This window comes from Eleutherodactylus coqui, chromosome 7 (genome assembly GCF_035609145.1).
Source record: "Eleutherodactylus coqui strain aEleCoq1 chromosome 7, aEleCoq1.hap1, whole genome shotgun sequence".
Lineage (NCBI taxonomy): Eukaryota > Metazoa > Chordata > Amphibia > Anura > Eleutherodactylidae > Eleutherodactylus > Eleutherodactylus coqui.
The window spans coordinates 132,811,413-132,829,754 of NC_089843.1; the positions used below are offsets into that span (position 1 = coordinate 132,811,413).

General features: G+C 42.8%; 1 protein-coding gene and 1 long non-coding RNA gene across 7 annotated transcripts in view; one reads left to right on the top strand and one right to left on the bottom strand.

The window, feature by feature from the left end:
• The window catches only part of INPP4B (inositol polyphosphate-4-phosphatase type II B), a 519,946-nt gene that overhangs the window by 433,281 nt on the left and 68,323 nt on the right, over nt 1-18,342 (top strand). For all 6 annotated transcript variants that reach the window (XM_066573709.1, XM_066573708.1, XM_066573704.1 and 3 more), the window contains 2 exons: nt 6,049-6,258; nt 12,461-12,599. In XM_066573709.1, coding sequence (XP_066429806.1) covers nt 6,049-6,258; nt 12,461-12,599 — 349 coding nt within the window. The remainder of the gene's footprint in view (nt 1-6,048; nt 6,259-12,460; nt 12,600-18,342) is intronic.
• Nucleotides 1-18,342, bottom strand: part of LOC136572799 (uncharacterized) — a 52,551-nt gene that overhangs the window by 22,315 nt on the left and 11,894 nt on the right. The window lies entirely within an intron of this gene.

Consider the following 18,342-nt stretch of genomic DNA (forward strand, 5'->3'; position numbering starts at 1 on the left):
CCAGGTTGGATCATCTTATGATTGTTTTGGTGTACAGATGATAGAATGCAGCCTTGTCGGACACTTTTCTCAATCTTGAACCAGTCAGTGTTACCGAAAGCTGTCCATACTGTGGCTTCTTGGTTCTAATAAAATGATCATATCAATTCTTTCAGATGCTCTTGAATGCCCATTTGCTTCATACATTTCCACAGCTTCTTGTGTTCAATGCAGTCAAAAGCTCTTCTGTAGTCTATGAAGCACATGTACACGTCCTTCTGATATTCTTGCGTCTTCTCCATGATCCACCACAGGTTTGCAATTCGATCTCTGGTTTCACATCCTAAGCGAAATCTGGCTTAGACATCGGGGAGCTCCCTCTCAACAAATTAATTCATGTATTTTTGAATAATCTTGAGCAGGAATTTTGTTGCATGCGATATGAGTGCGATGGTCTGATAGTTGTAGCATTCTTGCATATCACCTGTTTTTGGAAGTGGGACAAAGACTGATCACGTCCAGTCTTTGACCATGATTTGGTCTTCTAGACTGTTGACAAAGCATTGTTAACATTTGGATTGACACTGGTTTGAGTAACTCAGCTGGTATGCGGTCAATGCCTGGGGCGTTCCAGTTCAAAAGTCGTTTCCTAGCCCAAGCTCACAGGTGTGACTTTGCTTGCTTGCATTCAGAAAGCACCCAACAAGTGACCAGGGAAGAACAAGGAGAAAGTTTGAGTAGCTTGTTCATTTATGACACAGGCTGGACAAATCCGCAAGGTCTCTGGTCTGTTGATGTAGCCTCATGTAAAAGAAATCATCTGTATTTCACAAAGGTTTACCGTTTTGGAACTTGGATCGTCCCCGGCATGAATATACGCAAATTGGAAATTGTAACTGAAATGGAATAGCTCAACATCGATATTATTGGCATCGGCGAATTACACTGGACAGGCAGTGGCTATTTTACAATCAAGAACTACACGGTTTACTACTCTGGGAATGTCAACACCAGATCGCAAACAAGAGAATAGCTACAGCCGTTAAATGTTCCAACGACATAAATGACAGAATTATATCCCTACACTTCCATGGGAAGCCTCGCTCACTCACGGTATGCAGATTTATGCACCTAGCACTGATGCAAAAGAGGAGGATGTTGAAGAAATACGTTATTTTTATTACTGGGGACTTCAACGCAAAAGTAGGCTTGGGAGAAGAGCCACCCGTCAAAGGCAAGTTCAGATCAGGAGAATGGAATGAGGCTGGTGATTGTTTGGTTCAATATTGTCAAGAAAATTGATTATTGATTGCAAACACATAGTATGAGCAGCCAAAACACTGCTTATACACACGGACAGTTTTGAATGGACAGCATCGCAACCAGATTGACTATTTCATCTGCCAACAATGTTGGAAGAGCTCAGTATAATCAGTGAAAATGCTACCTGGTGTGGTGCCGATCATGGTACTGACCCCCAGCTACTCATTGCGAAGGTCAAACTCTACTTCAACAGCATGAGAAGATCACCTGCAAGGAAACACTTTGACACCAGCAACATGCCAGCAGAATATGCGGTAGAGGTAAAAAAACAGCTTCGATTCACTCAGATGAATTATGGGTAAAGATGATAATTTACCATAACAGGCACAGCAGAACAATTCATCCCATACAGAAAACCAACAAAAAGGCCAAAATGGCTCCCAAATGCAAAGATCGAAATCGCCAACAACAGACGAACAGCCAAAGCCATTGGCAACAGCATTGATTTCAGATTGCTAAATGCTGAGTTTCAGAGAGAAGCGAGACAAGATAAGGAGCGTTAGTGGAAGTTAAAAATACATTAACAATGCTTATAGCGACACTATTACCACTACTTTGCACCCCTCTCAGAGGGCAGCACAAGGCAGTGACAGTCACACTGATTACAGTGATATGTCTTCTATGTAGATCTGTGCGTTAGTTTTGGAGAAACTTACATTTTCTCAGTAGCAGCCAGACACAGAGGTCTACTTAAAGTAGTCGTGGATATTCATGAGCTGTAGGCTAGCTACATCCACTGCACCCTCCGGCCAATGACTAACTGCTGTCTGCCTATATATAGAGAAAGAGCGATCAGTCATTGGCTGAAAGGCGGGGTGGGTGTGGCTAGCCTGCAGCCTATAAATATCCAGGACTAGTTTAGTGTTTGGTTGCTAGTAATAAAATTGAAGTTTCTCCTAAACTACTGCACAGATACACACAGTAGATATATCACTCTAATTAGTGCGGCAGGTACTATTTATGCTGCTCTCAGTGAGGGCTGCAAAAATATGGTGACAGATTCCCTTTAACATTATTATTTTTGTATTTTCATATCTTTATGGCATATAAAACCCAAAAGGAAGGATTTATTTGTCTATTGCCTTTTCTATTTGTAGCTGACATCCATTAGTCATTTGTATTACATCTCCATTAGTGTTTTAAGAAAGGAATTTACTATGTTGAGCTATGTGAGTGGTTTTACATGGGACTGCAGACAGGGCGTACATAAATGAGATGAAGCCCCCTTCTAGCATGTTATGTAGTGCACAATCGTGGCTGTAGGTAAACCTACTGCATTATCTTCCTTTGAGTTGTTATGGTGCATTAACAATGCCGTATGCTTAAATCCCTTAGAGTTGAAAGACAAATTGATGTCTGCTACATCTGTATCCCCTTATCCGTCAGCTAATTCTGTATTTATTGCTTGAGATAAGCCCGTGTGAAACAATGGAAGAGCTCAGATATTTATAGCATATTTAAGGGCTGCTTTAGCTTTACAGATAATTGGGCCGAAAATCCAAATTAGAAGCATTTCTAACCAATCTGCTCGTCTAGGGTACATTTTTTATATTTCAAAAATTTTGCTCATTGATCGAGCATTTCAGAACAGTGATTCTGATAATGGAGAATTACTGAACCACTGCTTACAGTGGGTAAAAAGTCTGTATAAATCATCTTTTATTTCTAGACAAAGACATATAGCCTAATGGGTTTTACATAATGTACATTATTTTGAATTTTATATCAGGATATAGGCTGTCAATCAACCTCACAATAACTTGTCACGTCAGCCTGCTCTTTTACTGTGGATGTTATAGTCATAGAAGGAGACAACTATTAAGCAGGCTGCGATTTTATTGCTTGTCATTAGACATCAGTTATAAAGAGAACCTGTCATCTGGAAAGGTCCTTTTATCAAATGTCCTAATAATACTGAGCTAGGTGCCCGCTAGCATGTCAATACTGTTTCTGCAAGTGTCAATCAGTGGCTGGAAAGTTATGCTCTTACCTGCAGTGAGCCTTCTTAGTGATTCCACAGAGTTAAGGCTACCTGCACACATTAGATAGCTGTTGGCTGAATGCGTATTTGGCCAACAGCTATCTCATTAGACCTTCCTATATACATGCACGCTCGGCCGTGTTTTGTATGCGGGGAGTGGAGAAAGCTGCTACTCTGGCAACAGCTTATCTCCAGAGAACAAAAAGATCTTGTCGAAATCTAAAGGCCCTTTTACATACAACGATTATCGCTCAAAATTCCCTCAAAAGCCATCTTTTTTGAGTGATAATCGTTGCGTGTAAATGTACCCATCTTTCACTTTTCTGCCAAACTATGAATTTCAGTTTGGCATGAAATCCATCGTTCGACAGAACAGCTGATAAGAAGGACCGCACGCTGTATTCTGCCCAGGAAGCGCTGATTACAGCTGATTACATTGTCTCAGCTGTCAGCACCATGGCAGAACAAAGGGAATGTATTCAGAGAACAGCAAGTGGTCTGTTCTCTGAATACAGCTCCCAGTGGCTCACACACTACTAATTGGTACTAATAGGCATTAGTACCAAGTAGTAGTTTATGCAAAACGATCGCTCAAAAGCCATCTTTTGAGTGATCATCTTTGTGTGTAAATGCACCGTAAGTTCCTGATCCTTTCCTGTTTTTCAGGTTGAGTAGGGCGGTCACCATACACATCAAATGAGTGACCAATCCTACTGAAAATTGAGGGTTCAGCCAATCTATATTTAATATGAGGCAGGGGTAAATACAATGATCACAAAGATAGGGTTTCCACGTGTCTTGGTAAAATTCACCTCCTCACCCAATTATTATTCACTTTGCTAACTTTCATCATCACACATTTGTACGTATGATGGTTCCGAGGTTGTTAGTATTATTGTATTTCTATAATATCCCCGGGGTTCAGAGTTGCTTAGTATAATATCTTGTATATTTGGAGATATACAGTAGGTTAATGAAGGAATGAATATTAATATCCGTTATCCATGGTGGTCTAGGGTGGTTTAGGTGTTAATGTTTGTTATTATATAATAATCTAGTTTAATGAAGGTGGTCTAGGGCAGGAAGGTGCCCCTAAGATTTTATTTCATCTAACTAGGTAAAGAATACTTTGAAGGAGTCGGAGTTCTGTTTTTCTGATGCAAAGAGCTCCTTTACTCTTTTCTGCCAAAAAAACATCCAGTTAAATAATAATTGATGTGAGCCTGCAGCTGCCACAAGAAAGAGCTGAGTACATAGGGATTCGCAGTACACATTTTCCATTCCATTGTACACATTTTCTGTTGAATTTAATAATAAATCAGTATGCACGATCAGCCCCTAGTGGCGGTACATATTTTTTTTAACCTAATCTGTTTAGATGATAGTTTCTGGCTAGTAAGAAACTCTCATGATTTTGCCCATAAAAATGGTTACAAACACTTTCCTGCAGCCCTGAGTATTAAAGGGGTTGTCCAGTTGTAAACTATTCCTGGCCTATTTTCCAAATAAGCCATCAATAGTAGATTAGTAGGTTTGCTGCCTGGGATTGCCGTTGATCAGCTGTTCTTGGGTCTGGTGCACTTGTACTCTGAGCTAATTCCTGCTGGAAGCAGACAGCTCTGTTCCCACTGCAGTGGCCAGGCTTGGTATACACATACATTCACTTCAATGATAATTTTGCCTGCAATACCAAGCCTGACCACTGCAGTGGGAACAGAGATGTTTGCTTCCTGCAGAAATCAGTTTAGTGCACAAAGCAAACTAACTTGACGAACAGCTGGTCATCTGATGTTCTGGGCGGCAAACCCTACTGATCTACTATTGATGACCTATCCTCAGGATCAATAGTTTACAGCTGCACAATCCCTTCAAAGAGGTATTCCTGTGGATAGGGGATAACTTGAAGATTGTGGAAAACCCCCAAAATTTGCTGCTGGTACATTCTGAATATTGACAGCGGTGGCCATGCATCCGTGCCACCACTGTATTCACTTCAATGAGATCAGCAAAGGGTGGCCACGTTGAAGTGCCTGACAGTCTTTCATGGTCTCATTCACTTCAATGAGACTGCTGGAGATTACTGAGCGCTTGAACTTGCCTAAACACGGTGGTCCCAATGAAGTGAATGCAGTGGTGTACATGCGCAACCACTACTGTCACAATTTTTGGAGACGGTGAGGGCGATTTCTCCGGAACAGTGGGCGAGTTGTGGGTCTTTAATAGATCCTTTGTTGACAGGTTCCTTTTAAAAGGGTTTCCTGGATGACTGCTGAAGAGAATGAGTGGAAAATAAAGAAACGGGACACAATGCATTGTAACAAATGAAGCTTTTTCTCTGTAAGCGGCCCCTGATTCATGGACACCTCATTCTCTGCCTTATCGCCATTTCCCACTGAAGCCGTAACACAATGAAATGATTTTCTTAGTAGGATTCAGACTGACATTTTATTTCAATCCATATGACAGTTTATACAATCCCATCTGGATAGTAAAATTGTTAAGTGAAATGTTAATGGCTGCCTTTAAAGCAGAATTATTCTACATCTATTTTTCTTATGTAAGTTATGAGCCTTGTCTCTGCCATAAATAGTATACTAAAACATAACAGTTTAACCTGCTAACAAATGGGATTTTATGACATTGCGGACTGTTATAAATGAGGCACTTTAGCATGAGTCTTGATTAACCATCTCGGTTATGTGTCACGGCAGATACTTTTCATTAAACTCAGTTTTTTCAATGTTTCCTTTGCTTTTTATTTGCAGACGGAGTTGTTTGTTCATTCATTTAAAGACCAGTTAGTCAGCAACGCTCTCTTGGCGCTCTACACGGCACGGCCAGGCTGTGCAAACATGAAGCTTACAGACCCGAAAAATAGCCAGACGGAAAATGATTACCAGGGCCAGGAAAATGCCCAGCCAATCAGCAGACAAGACTCTATTCCTCACCACTCCGAATATGATGAAGAAGAATGGGTAAGTAATTCTGCTTCATCTCACCATAGAGCTCATAGACATTCATTTACATTTAGATTTGATTAGAATGCCTTCACCATTTAATGTATAGCTGTTTCATAGAACCTTTCACATTTTAATAGGGGCGGCTTCTTGACCCTACAGTAGATATCAATTCATGAAGCAAAATTATGCTGACATTGATGATAGAAAAGACAAGGCTCTATTATTTGGATTCATTAATGCTTGTTCATTGTGGTTCTGCCTACATTTTAATAGCAAATGGATTAAGAGAGTAATTGCACTTTTCACAAACTTGTTGGATAAAAAGTTTGCCAAAAGTTTTGGTCAAGGGGGTGGGGGTCCTGCTGCTGAGACCCAGCTGCTCGCTAGAACTAAGGGGCTGCAATGCTGATTTGAGCGCTCTTCCCTCCCAGCTGTCTTTATCCTTATCGGCTCCTCCTGGCAACTGAAGTCGGCCACGTAGAGTTCTAAAGAAAGCTTCTAGACACGTTCAGCTGAGCGCTATTTTGCCCAGCACACACACACATGCATGCTGGTTTGTGCGTACCTGTGTTCTGTTTGTAAAGGGGGGAGAAAGGCGCTACTAGACAGTTCTGGGAGCTGCTTATCTCCAGTGATTGAAATGATCAGGTAATTGAAATCCAGATTCCCAATTTTTATTTCCTATGCCACTTGCCATGAGAGGAAAGTTGGGAGGCTTTGATACACATTAGATGATACACATTAAAAACCCAATGAGGTAGAAGTCAATTTTCCCCATTTAAAGGAAAAACCTTCTTGGCTCCAATCTAACAATCGGGATAATCCCTGGATCTACAGGCTGGGTTCCCACTGGGCGGATTCCCGCCGGAAATCTCGTGGTTTGGCCGCAGCAAAAACCGTGAGATTTCCGCCGGGAGAAGTGCCGCGGAAAAACCCACGGTGGCTTTGAAGCGGCCTGGCCGCTCGCTCTTCCGCTGCGGCCGGCGCTCCCATAGAGGAGAGCGCTGCCGCAACGGAAAGAAAAAAGAATGGACATGCTGCGGTCGGCAAAGCCGCGCAGCAGCGGCGGTTTCGGCTGGATTTCTGAGAAATCTCGTCCACATGGCTGGCTAATCCCGAGATTAGCGGCCGCAGGCGGACTTGCCGCGCGGAAGTTACGGACGGAATTTCCGCGGCAAATCCGCCCAGTGTGAACCCCCCACAATCTTCTTCACTGCAGCCTTGTCACATATCTATTTACGCTTCCTGCCTATCTAGCAACATTGTATCAGTCTGTGACGGAGCACCCATAGAGGGAGTTCTACTAGAAGTTTTCCCTATAAATTCTTCTACTTTCTGATCATTAATGCAGTAAAGTATTCCTTCCACTTAGTCTATATGTGCTGAAAAACCTGCACATTAATATAAGTAATCCAAGTTCCTAAACTGTAAATGTTTCCCCGGAGACGTGGAGCCAAGTTTGATGCACTGCGGGTGAGCCGAGATTGGTGTTGTTAATGTGCTTGGTATATTATGCCTGCCAAGAGAGGCCCCATAATTGTAATATCTTCATCAACCATCTAAATGAGGACAATACGTTTCCAGTCACAGCCAACCAGTTTATTTAGAAAGTATAAAAGCAAAAATGAATTGTGAACTGCAGAGATAACGGTTTAACTCGAGTATAATTGTGAAAAATAATAATACCGTAGAGGAACATTGTTTTAAAGACCAGCATGAATGTGGGAAGACTAATTTTAGCTGCTGTAATTGAAGTTGCGGTGATTCATTAGAGCGGCTGATGTAAAGGTAAACCACACAGGGAGATTTCACCCAGTTCCGTCTTGTGTTTATGTTTGAAGTAGGTTGACATGTTCTGTTTTCTAAGAAAAACGATCAAAGTTAATTGATAGCTTAATATTTATAACATTATGTACGTGGAATTTTGTTTACTCGGCTCTAATTGCTTTTACATATTGCTTCCGTGCTACGGAGTACCGCGCAGCGCAGCCATATTTTCAAAAGCTTTTTGTATTACTCTCCGTTCTTTTAAAACAGATTTTAATTGACTGCTTTTAGGAATCCAAGAAAATAGTAAAGAAAACCCTTAACCCCCCCCCCCCCCCCCCCACTAACAGAGTGCAGAATTGAGTACTCGCAGGAAAAGGTCCACCGAAAGCTTAATATATGTTCCATATGAAGCGGTAACAATGACTTCGGATGACCGTATTTGCGCATGTTTTTGTGCGCATAAAATATACACATGCAAGGCGCAGAGAATAGAACCTGCTGATGTCAATGGGTTCATTCTATGGGCCTCATAAAAGTCTATGGGAGGTGCGGAAATATACACTTAATATGCACGCTAATGTGCAACACACTGCGTGAAAAAGATCACATCTATAGCTCATTAGGCTAAATAGCCTTTTAATGTACAGAAGGGGTGTGTCGCACGTGTGTGTCAACTGGCCCCGTGTGCATAAAAGGTACAGTACTATGTAAAGACACGTGCGCAAAGTAACCTCGTTGACCTTGTTCATGCATGCGTGAATACATCGCAGTGAGACAAGCGTATGTGTGTATACAGTCGTTTGAAGCCGCCCTAAGGCCCAATGTCCATGGGTGGATTTGAAATGCGGGACACTGGCATGGACGATCCGCAGTTCAAACTGCTCATAGGGAAGCATGGGGTGTCCGGGCATCAATTAACACCTGCGGATTTGATTTGCGGATGCCATGCATAGAAAAGAAAATGCAGCATGCTCCATTTTACTGTGGACTCCATGTGGATGGGCTGCATAGATCTTTATGGAAGCGAGCAATCTGCAATTCAATTGCGGATACATGGCGGATTTGTAAGCAGATACCTCTCTGGATGCTTGGAGACCGAGGAGGGGAGGAGGGGGAAGGCAGTCACTTTGGGCTTGCGATTTTTTTTTTTTCCGTGCATCCGCACAGAATAAAAATTACACCCGCGATTGCCAGCAAGCATTTAAAAATAATTTCCGCTTTGACACACAGGTCTTCCACTGCGTAAATCTGCATCTGCCATGGACTTGCGGCCTAAGGGCACATTCAGACTTGTTGTTTTCTTCCCTTATCACGGATACATAACAGGACAAAACCAAACCACTGATCACAATGGATTTCAGTGATTTCGTTTTCACTATCAGGATTCTCTCCTGTTATTTGTACAGAGAAAAGATAGGATCTCGCGCAAAGTTTAAAAAGCTGGCAAACAGGAAGGGATTCCCCTCGTTCAGACGCAATTACACTGAGCCTAGTTGCGCCCATGCTTGTCGGAATAAGTCCTAAGAAAGACAAAGCACTGCCACAATCAGAGCATTAGAACATCTAAAATACAGAGTCATATATCCATTCAGTCAATCACATAGAGCCCATCAAACCTATACATAGATTTACGCAATGTGCCTTGGGCTACATTCACACAAATGTAGGCCCTATACAGCGCTCGCCTGTGTGAATGTAGCCTACCTCTCCTTTTTTAATGAACTAACCAGTGTCATCAGCCCTAATCATGAATCTGCCCAACATTGCAAAAGTTGTCACTAGTTTCCCAGTTTTTCAAAAAATTACAATAGAATACATTAAATAGGTGTTTTTTATGTTTCCTCTTCTAGTGGCTGAAGAGCGCTTGATTGACCTAGATGTAAAGTCACGTTCTATTATCCAGAGCTCTCTGTCTTCTATGCAGAAAACTGGATAGGGATAGAAACCAGGCCGGAATCTCTTTGGTCTCCGTTCCACATGGGTTCCGACACTTGTCAGTCGATGGAGAAGCAGCAGGGGCGGCATTTGTGTCTTTAAAGCTTTTAAGACTGACATAGTTGGAAACTATTTTGAAGCAGAGACCAAAGAAATCACGTCTTGAACCCTATGGTTCCACCCTGTCTTCTGCGCCTGTACAGTTTTCTTAATAAAAGAGGGAATCTTGGGACAGAATGCAGGACAGACATAGCTACAATGTAATACAATGCTGTACTGCGAGTTATGACAATGGGCCAATCATGTTAACAGTTGCTACACTTGTACTTGCAAATACATGGCAAGCAAAAGCCATTCCTAAATAGTATAACCCCTTATTCTGTCTAAAATGGTATTGCCATTCCTGCTTTCATGCTTTTAGAAATAGTGTCCCCTTACTGTTTACTTCTATTCCTTTGTTTATTAACACTGGGATTGAAGCATATGTAGATATCTGGGGGATATTTTACATCTGTATACTGATTTTGTTTTATGCCCAACTCATACAAATAAGTTCAAACACTTAGGCGTCATGTCCACGGGCAAAATATGATTTTAAATCCACAGCGGATCACCCGCATGCGGATCCGCATCCCATAGGGATGCATTAACCACCCGCGGGTAGATAAATACCCGCGGATGGTCAATAAAAGTGAATAAAAAAAAATGGAGCATGAAAAAAAACGTGACATGCTCCATTTTTGTGCGGGTCTCTCGTGGGGACGGCTCCCGCGGGCTTCTATTGAAGCCTATGGAAGCTGTCCGGATCCGCGGGAGACCTAAAATAAGAATAATTTACCTGCAGCAGACCAGGCAGGTCTTCTCTTCTTCACGGCCGGATCTTCTGTCTTCGGCCCGGCGGATGTGCCCGGCGCATGCGCGTGGCACGCCGCTGCCGTGCCGAGTAAATCCGCCGGCCGAAGAGAAGACCTGCCCGGTCCGCTGCGGGTAAGTTCATTCTTCTTTTCAGCGCTCATGTCCGCGGGGCAGGAGGGACCCGCTACGGATTCTCCATGGAGAATCCGTAGCGGGCCTGATTTTCACCGTGGACATGAGGCCTTAGGGTTCATTCACACGGCCGTATACATAACATTCTGCATGTATTCTGCAGCATCTTATTGCTGTGTGAGCCGGCGGTGAGCTGGAATATCGCTGCATAGGGCAGTGATTGTGCACTGTGCGTGACAGCATATCTCACACACGCTGTCCTACTAGTTTTTTGTTTTTTTTTAATTCCCCGCTCTGCCTCTTAGGAGGGCTTCACACGAGCGCATTTGCACATGCATATTCTGCGTGCGCATTGCACAAAGAATAGCACCTATTGTTTCCAATGGTTTAACTTTTGCGTGTGAAAAAAAAGCAACATTCTTTATTTTGGTGCGCATTTGCGAACACTACTCAGTCAATCAATGGAGCACTCGCAGAACCAACACGACGGCTGTGATTGGTTCTTCGACCGCTGCATGGATTGTGTAAGCAGCGGTCAAGCAGCGGTCGAAGAACCGATCACAGCTATTGCGTTGTGAAGGCAGCATTTATAAATTAGCCAATCAATGCCGCGGCTCTGCCAATTTATAAATGCCGCCTCCACAATGCGACAGCTGGGATTGGTTCTTCGACCGGTGCTCAGCCAATCCATGCAGCGGTCGAAGAACCAATCATAGCCGTTGCATTGGTTCAGCAAGCGCTGCATTGATTGGCTGAGTAGCGTTTTCTGAACCAATCAGAGCCATTGCTTCTTGGAGGTGGGATTTATGGATGCCATAACCAGGAAGTGATCTTCTGTTAGCGGCCAAGGAGTGAAAGAAGCTTGGCGGAGCAACGGAGAGCAGCAGGAGAGACTTGGACCTTTCCTTTTTTTATGTAGTCTAACTAAGGCTTATTTTCCGGGTAGGGCTTATCTTTCGGGGAAAGTCTTATTTTTGGCGAAACGTGGCATATGCAGTTAAAAATCACCTGTGTTAGTGGGACAAGCGAAAATCGATGTATTTGAATTGCTGCGATGCATTGTGAATTCTACGCATGTACATCACACGCGTAATACACAATTCAAATACGTTTGTGTGAAAGAGCCCTAGGTTGCACACCTTTTAAGGGAGAATACCTTCATTATAAAGAGGCACCATATAGCAGTCTATAGATTGCCCCACAGCATGGAACCTTAGTGACTACCTGTGCCTACATACAGGCTCTATGCATAAAACATCACTGTGTGTATGAGGCTTTAGCATCATTTTTTAAACCACGTAAAAACTAATTTAGTTCTTGCATCTTTATTTGCTGTATTTGTTTAGTTGTTTCCTATATGTTCACAAAACTGATGTAACTTACTGACTTCACAGTGCAATATGTCTCAGGTTGAAGATGTCTCTTTGGGTTTATCCATCTGCTTTCATGTTACTGTAACGTTTTCCTTTGTTCTTTGTGTCGGATTTGTGTTAGTGTACTTTCGTGATGCTTATGTTCTTTTCAGGATAGGGTGTGGGCCAACGTAGGGAAGAGTCTAAATTGCATTATTGCCATGATAGACAGACTACTTGAACAAGGAGAAAGCACAAAAGATAATAACCCAGACTCTTCAGAAGAAGATCTCATCACATCGCACATAAATGGTAAGATATCACCATGTGAATGAAACCTGTCTGTTTACAAGAAGAAGGTAGAATAGAGCACAATGAACTTTCTCAGAGGCTGTTATACCGTAGCCAGCATTTCAGCTGCGTATGCCCCTGCCGCAGTATTATTTATCCAGTGACATTATATTGGATTTCCAGATGTACTGTACTAGTCATGCTTAATTGGATCAGCAGAGACAGCACAATACAATGTTTTCCTTTCAATGTTAGTAATTGCTTAATTTATCACAAATTATTTTGCAGCAGCTTAGGCAGACAAGATAAGGTATTTAGTCACTACCAGTTTTCAACATATATTTTACATTCATTACCGACTTTTACTGCATATTATTGGAATTTGTCACAGTGGAAAATCTAAGGAGATGATGATGGTACATCATAGGCTGATTGGGAAAGAAGAGCTTTTCTAACAATTCAGACTATTTTCTTTGTCTGTATAGGGTACTTAAAGACAGAGGTCAGATTTTAAGCAATTGCTCCTTTTAGCTTTCATTGTGCTGAAATAAGTAGAATCTTTTGTGATAAAGAAATGAATTCCCCAAAGAGCATTAGGAAGCTAAAAACGGAATTTTGACTGCTTTGTAAGTTAATTTCTAGTGTAATGTAACATGGTCTTACTGTTTACAAATAGGAAAATAATTCCTGCACTTATCTGAGTTAGCTAAGTTCTCATTTCATTACTTCTTCTATAAAGATAAATGCTGTCTATATGACCTCTAGGAAGCCCCCCATATGAGCTAGAACAGAGAGCCTCTCAATAACCTTGGCTTTGTCAGTGCTGGCCCGCCAGTGTATTATAAAGTAGGCTGTTCTTGGCGAGTATGGAATAGTACCTCTCTAGGGAAAATGTGTAATAGAACTAAACCTTCCCTGGCGATAGCAGATGATCACCAGGGTTTCCATATCTGTGGCAATAAGGCGATTGAAGAAGTAACTATTTTTAGAGTAGGTGTTGTTTTCCTTTAACCCCTTAAGGACCAGACTGTTTGTACCTTAAAGGGGTGGTCTCGCGAAACCAAGTGGGGGTATACACTTCCGTATGGCCATATTAATGCACTTTGTAATATACATCGTGCATTAAATATGAGCCATACAGAAGTTATTCCACTTACCTGCTCCGTTGCTAGCGTCCTCGTCTCCATGGTTCCGTCTAAATTCGCCGGCAGCTTGCTTTTTTAGACGCGCTTGCGCAGTCCGGTCTTCTCCTTTCAGCACGAGCCGCTTCAGTGTGCTCCCCGCTACAGCTCTTCTGCGCATGCGCAGATGAGCTGTCACTGCTCGGGAGCGCGCTGGAGCGGCCATTCTGTACCTTCCTCTGTTAGAGGAAGGTGCAGAACCGCCCAGCTGTCCGGAGAAGCCGCCCAGCTGTCCTGCCGTCCAGGTAAGTGATGGGCCGGGGGGGGGCTGCCGCTGCGCCGGAGGGAGGGAGGGGCTGGCTGTCGTCGCTGTCGCTGCGATGGGGGGGGGCTGCCGCTGCGATGGGGGGGCTGCCGCTGCGATGGGGGGCTGTCGCTAGGCCGGGGGGGGCTGCCGCTGCGATGGGGGGGCTGTCGCTAGGCCGGAGGGGGGCTGTCGCTAGGCCGGGGGAACTAGCGCTGGGCCAGGGGGGTAAGTGATGGGTCGGGGGTGATGTTCACTGACACGTGAAGGCCCCGAAGCCCAGCGCTGGGCTCCGGGGCCTTCACCTGGGCTGAGGGTCTAGCGCTGGGGAGCCGGGAGCGTAGCGCTGGGGAGCCGGGGGCTAGCGCCGGTTACCTGCTGCCTGGCGGTGGGTGACTGGTCGGCGGCTGCGGGGCGGCTGCGGGGCGTCTGGTCGGCGGCTGCGCGGCGTCTGGTCGGCGGCTGCGCGGCGTCTGGTCGGCGGCTGCGCGGCGTCCGGTTGCCATGGAGACACAGCTGGCAACGTCTCGGGAGCGCGCACGTCGGGCTGCAGCGAGCGACGGGGAAAGAGCCGGCGGCCATCTTGGGGAAACTTTTATAAGTTGCTGAAACGCTGGAACGGTAAGTACAAACCAGCTAGAAATGTCATTTACAGGGGGGCTTAGTAATGTATGTTTAATTAGGGGGACTGGGCAAAAAAAAAAAATCACTGCTTCCTCGAGACATCTCCTTTAAGGACCAGACACTTTTTAGGGATTTTACCCATGTGATGGTTTTACTACCCTATTTTTTTTCCTTTAGCTATCAAAATTATTTTTGCTGTGTTTTTTTTTACATATAGGGCGATCTTTTAAATATCTTTTTCACTTTTTTTTAGTTTTATTGGACGTAAAATGCTAAAAAAAATGATTTTTTAACATTTCTAGTTTTTTTTTAAATTAGTATACTTACACTAAAATAAAATGTATGGGAACAGATTCCTCATTTTGTTTTGGACGTTTTGATATATAATATGTATGGTTTGGGATTACAGGGCGCTTATAGCTATGGTTTTGGATGGCATCGGTTTTGGGTTATTTTATTTCATATGTATATATTGTTGTTGTATTCTGTAATTTGTATTTAGTGATGTATGTAATTGTGTTTTTTACTATCTATGTCCCCCATGACGTCATGTAAGACCTGACATGTTTTTTTATTTTTTTTTTATTTGACACTTTCCCACTGTAGCTGGGGCATCCATAGGAGCCCAAGTTACAGGGTAAAGCAACCCCTGTAGTGACAGTAGTCACTGGCAGAGCTGCCTAGGGTCTAGTATGACCCTCCAGCTCTGCTGTAGCGGAGAACCCTGGTGGTCACATGAGCCCTGACTCCCGTAGTGAAAGTTACATGTTACTTTCACTTTCTAGTACACAGTGCTCATTGAGCACTGTGTACTCAGAGAAGCAGAAGGCAAAAAGGGTTAAATATACCTCTCCTGCCTTCTTCTTCGGGTTATCAGCTGTCACTAACAGCTGATAAACCATTCCTGCCTCTGACTGATTGCAGAGCAGGAGACTTAAAGTGCCGCCATAATTTTACATACGGCAGTGCTTTAAGCCCAGGACCAGGTGCCGTAAATTTACAGTGCCTGGTCCTAAATGGGTAAAAAAAACACTAAACCTAAAAATTGCTGGTAAATGTCAACAGGAGATAAACTTTCTTGCAGTATTTGTCACTCTGCAGTAATTTCTTCATGTTCCTGAAACAAATGGTCTTGTAGAAATTATGCAGAGAACACAGAAGTTAATATTCTGCTGATCTTTTCCTTTTTGGCTGATGGATAGTGGGGTTTAGCCCGGGACAGGGCTTAACCCTTTCCTTATTCAGAACACATCTCATATGTCCTTACAGAGTGGCACTTCAGTAGCCAAGGATGTATGACATACACCCTTGCTTTCAATGAATATATCTCAAGCTGTATTGCAAATAGAGTTTTGCTTGTGGTCTTGTTTTAAAGCTGAGAATCGAATCTTGTTCTTTTTTGCAGTATTGCCAGAGATATAGCTGTTTGAAGTGGAAGTTAAATATACTTGTAGCTCTCACTGCACTGTCAAGTACATTTCTACAGTCTGTATTTCGGTCTGTATTGCTGAAAGTGCTTTGAGGTATTTGTGGTCCTGCTTTAAAGATGATAGTCTTGGTTTTAAAACAACATAAAATTAATGTTCTATCTGCAATACAGCCTGAGATACAGCAAGTTGTTGTGAGTTCTTGTCTGGTACGGTAGATACATAGATGACCTGATACTCAGTGTGGGGATTTTGTCTCTGACATAAACAGCAATTACACGATTCTTCATTTCACATCTAGAGGAACAGCTCTATTCTCCAACAATGAGGGATTAACCTAATCATAGTTCACGTACTTTCACTACCCAATTTTCTAGAGACTACTACAAAATAGTGTCTATGGTGAAAAAAATATTTACCTATTTTACATACGGATGATAAGCTAAAATCCATTTTAGCAATAGGCTGCAATTTTTCTGCAAAGTGAAATGCGATACTAGATAATATTGCTTCCCCTTCTGTGGTGGGTAAGGTAAATAGCGTTAATACATGGTTGACCATGTCTGGTTCATAGAAATGTGACCGCTCCTCATGTGGATGATGCATATATATGATAAACAGCAAAACATTCCTTTTGTGTGTCACTAATAAGAGCTTTAAAATGTCATCTTTTATGAGCTGTTCTACTGCTTATGTGGTTTATGTCATTAAATGCTCCTCATGTAATAAGCAATATGTGGGATCCACTATTGGGCCTTTGAAGAAACACATCGCAGAACATGTACATGACTCCCTTCGCTTGATTAGTCGTTGAATCTATGCAGCATCGCAACACTTCGTATCTATGCATGCTGGCAACGTAGACTGTTTCCAGGTCTTGCTTCTTGAAAGAGTTAACAGTACTGATGATTGGGAGGCTAAACTAAGGTACAGAGAAGCCTTGTGGATTGTGGTTTTAGATAGCCCCTATTGTGGAGGTTTAAATCATTGTTCCAGTTTAATGTATATTTACTGATTCCATATGTTATTCACATTGCTTGATTTGCTATATGAAATAGGATTTACATCGCTAGGTTAGTTAATTAATTAAGTGTTCCTCACATGTGAAGAGCCCAGAGTGAGAGGCTTGAAACGCGTAAAAGGGTTCCTTGTTTTTTAACATCTGCTTCTAAATGAAGTTTTTAATAATGTGAAAATAAAAGTCAAGTTTTAATAACTTTTTCGAGTGCTGGAGGATACTTTTCGACTGGATGCTCTTTACCCGTGGCTGCAGCGGCTTTTAATTGCTTGCACTGTGTTGTCAGGATTACAGGATTGTATCCACTGTGGTGAGCTGGTTTTCTCCTTTTTTCTTTGGGCATCATAAAGTATTGACAGACACAGGACAGCATAAAGTACGTGGTAGATTCGCTTTAGGGAGAGATTTACTGGGACACACATTATTTTGTTGGGTTTTTTTCTTTTTAGATTTCCTTTAAAGCGGATTTATCCTCTAAATATGTTGCCACGTTTAAGGGCAGCATATTACAGGGGGAGGTATGCTCTATTATCAGTTCCAATCACACCAAATATTGAGGCATATTTACTTGGACCGACATGTCGTGGCATGTCCTTTCTTTCTGCGATGTGCTTTTTTTAAATCTCCCATGTTTCCTTATGGAGCTGCCTTTTTATTGCATCGTAAAACCCCAACTTGCGATTTTCGTGTGGTGCGATGTGCTTTTAACATTATAAAGTCCTATTGACGTTCACACAAAAAAATCATAGTAATATAGTATGTTAGGCTTAAAGAAGACAATGTCCCTCCAGTTCAGCATGTTTTCACCCCCTTGTTGATCCACGGGAAGGCAAAAATCACGCGATAAGGGTGGCTTCACACGAGCGGGTGCTTGTGCGTACATAGGTGCATACATATGTGCGCACCCCTGTATGTGCAAAAACACGTGTGTGTGCAGGTGCGCGCATTGCCTTCAATGGAGTGTATAAATAGCCACTAATTGGTGGTTTTTAGTACACTAGTATGCTGTGCCTACTCGTTGTCCATATACCCCATTTATTGAAAAAGGATGATTTATTATCATAGAAGGATGCAATCATAGATTCTTACCAGCAGTTATGGGTCATGTCCGCTATGATTTCTTTTAATGTAGAGACTTTATCAGTTTTCCAGTATTTAACCCCTTCCCGCTCCATGATATACCGTTCCGTCATGGAGCGGTGGGGTATGTATGAAGAGAGGTGGCGTGGCAACCTCTCTTCATACAGTGCGGGCGTCACCTGTTTATAAC